We start from the raw sequence: 2,242 nt of genomic DNA, 5'->3' as shown, positions 1-2,242 counted from the left end.
TCTCTTTTGAGTGAATGTGCAAATTTGTAATGTTATCAGCTTTTACCATGTTATTACAACATTTAACCACTTTTTATTCATTTAAAAATTGAGAAATTCTTTCAAATTTAAATCTTGTACAAGAACTACAGCAAAAATCAGTTTGATGCATCTTTTATCAGTATTTTAGAAATTGTATTTGAATATTACCAGTACTGACTTCAATGGATTTAATTAAATTCCTTTGAACACAACTACTCAAACGGTCTAAATTTATGAAACCTTCACATTCAAAACATTATTACTCTGAAATTTTTAATGTAAATGTTAAGTACTGTAAGGTCTTTCATGATACTACATATGCTGGGGTGTGAATTTGATAGGTGCTTGATATAAAATAAATGGTGCTTTAAAAAGTACTTGAAAGTCCTTGAATCTGGTGTTCATGAAAGAGTGGGAACCCTGATTATAATATCATGCCTACATTTGCTGGTAACCTTTACAAGATGAATAATAGTTTTTAAGTGTTAATCTTTAATTTATTTAAAAGTAATATTAATAGAAAAATATTAAAATATTTGAAAAATATTAATAATATTTTTTGAAATAAAAAATATATTTATTGTTTGTTTATCAGTTAAACAGTATTAAATTAATTTTATAATTGAAGTAATTTAATAATTAACAATAAAAGTAATTTATAATAATGTAATATTATAATATCGATTTTTACATACGGTTGCTCCAACCTTGAATATTGAGTACATGCTTAGTTAATATATAAGTATATGCCGTGTTTAATTCTTTAACCAACTTTTCCAGTCACCTTTGTCTCTGCTTGTTAGGTCTTACCTGAATTATTTATTGTAGTGCTTCATGTTTTGAAACATTTAATTATATTGCTTGACCTTTGACATATGTGAGTTTGGGGTGTTATTTATGACTGTGGAGGACCAAATGACCCTTGAGTTTGTAAGTATCTCTTGAAGTAGTAACTAGCTAGCTACTACTTCTTTGTTAATAGAACTCCAAACCAGATTTAAGAATTCTCCTCTTCTGCTATAGGCCATTAAATGGATAAAAACAGATTCCTATTGGTCTTAGAGACCATGCACATTTCAACAATGTCTCCTCAAAAGTATTAGTGAACTTCCAAATGTGTTAAACTGATTGTTTCACTTGGCTATGTGCCTTGAGATGCATCTGGCCAGAATTCAGTATAAGAACAGGAAGGGGGTCGATCGCCATGCAGCCAACTTCCTCACTCGTCATTTTAAAATTTGGCAGAAGACAAAGTAGACGACATTCAAAGAGTTTTTTCCTACCCTTTGGCTTTGCCAATGGAGCCGCTGTGAGGCGAGGGTTATAGAGAGGGAGCTGAGAGCTGTGCCTGTCACGGCATTACTCTGACACAATGTGACAGAGAGAGAGAGAGAAGGACGAGAGAAGAAGAGAGTGAAAGAGCTGCCTCTTCTCAGAAGCGTTAAAGCCATGTCTGTGGGTGACGATGGAGATGGTGAGTGCGTTTATATATTAAATAGCATAGAAATTACTGTAAGCTGTTGTGGTGTTTGTGTATATGATGTGTAGAGATGTGTTTACAAATCTTTTGGAAAAAATGAAGACAACACAGAGTTATTGTCCGGAAAATACTCTCTTCTAGTGATGATCTGCATCTCTTTCAATTCATAATGTGCATTTCTGTTAAAATGAGTATAACTACTTGTCCTTAAAGTCCAAACAATGGAGTTTAATCAGAATATATTGCATTATACAGTGGGGAAATATTTATTTGATCCCCTGCTGGTTTTGTAAGTTTGCCCACTTACAAATAAATGAAGGGTCTGTAATTTTTATGGTAGGTTTATTTTAACGTATAGAGACAGAATACCAACCAAAAAATCCAGAAAAAACGCATTATATAAAGGTTAGAAATTGATTTGCATTTCAGTGAGTGAAATAAGTATTTGATCCCCAAGTAAAACATGACTTGGTATTTGGTGCAGAATCCCTTGTTGGCAAGCACAGAGGTAAGACGTTTCTTGTAGTTGGTCACCAGGTTTGCACACATCTCAGGAGGGATTTTGATCCACTCCTCTTTACAGATCCTCTCTAAATCCTAAAGGTTTCTTGGCTGTCGTTTGGCAACTCGAAGTTTCAGCTCCCTCCACAGATTTTCTATAGGATTGAGGTCTGGAGACTGGCTAGGCCACTCCATGACCTTAATGTGCTTCTTCTTGAGCCACTCCTTTGTTGCCTTGGC

General features: G+C 33.9%; 1 protein-coding gene across 21 annotated transcripts in view; it reads left to right on the top strand.

Moving 5' to 3' along the window:
- LOC107669402 (CLIP-associating protein 2) overlaps positions 1 to 2,242 on the top strand; it is a 65,305-nt gene that overhangs the window by 15,138 nt on the left and 47,925 nt on the right. The window contains exon 1 of one of the 21 annotated variants that reach the window (XM_016461752.1): positions 1,451 to 1,495. The exons of the other annotated variants lie outside the window; for them this stretch is intronic. Coding sequence (XP_016317238.1) covers positions 1,471 to 1,495 — 25 coding nt within the window. The 5' untranslated portion in view covers positions 1,451 to 1,470. Of the gene's footprint in view, positions 1 to 1,450; positions 1,496 to 2,242 lie in introns of those variants that run through there. 21 annotated transcript variants of the gene reach the window in all.

This window comes from Sinocyclocheilus anshuiensis, unplaced genomic scaffold (genome assembly GCF_001515605.1).
Source record: "Sinocyclocheilus anshuiensis isolate Anshui unplaced genomic scaffold, SAMN03320099.WGS_v1.1 scaffold253, whole genome shotgun sequence".
In the NCBI taxonomy this organism is placed as follows: Eukaryota; Metazoa; Chordata; class Actinopteri; order Cypriniformes; family Cyprinidae; genus Sinocyclocheilus; species Sinocyclocheilus anshuiensis.
This window is presented reverse-complemented; position numbering and strand designations above follow the sequence as displayed.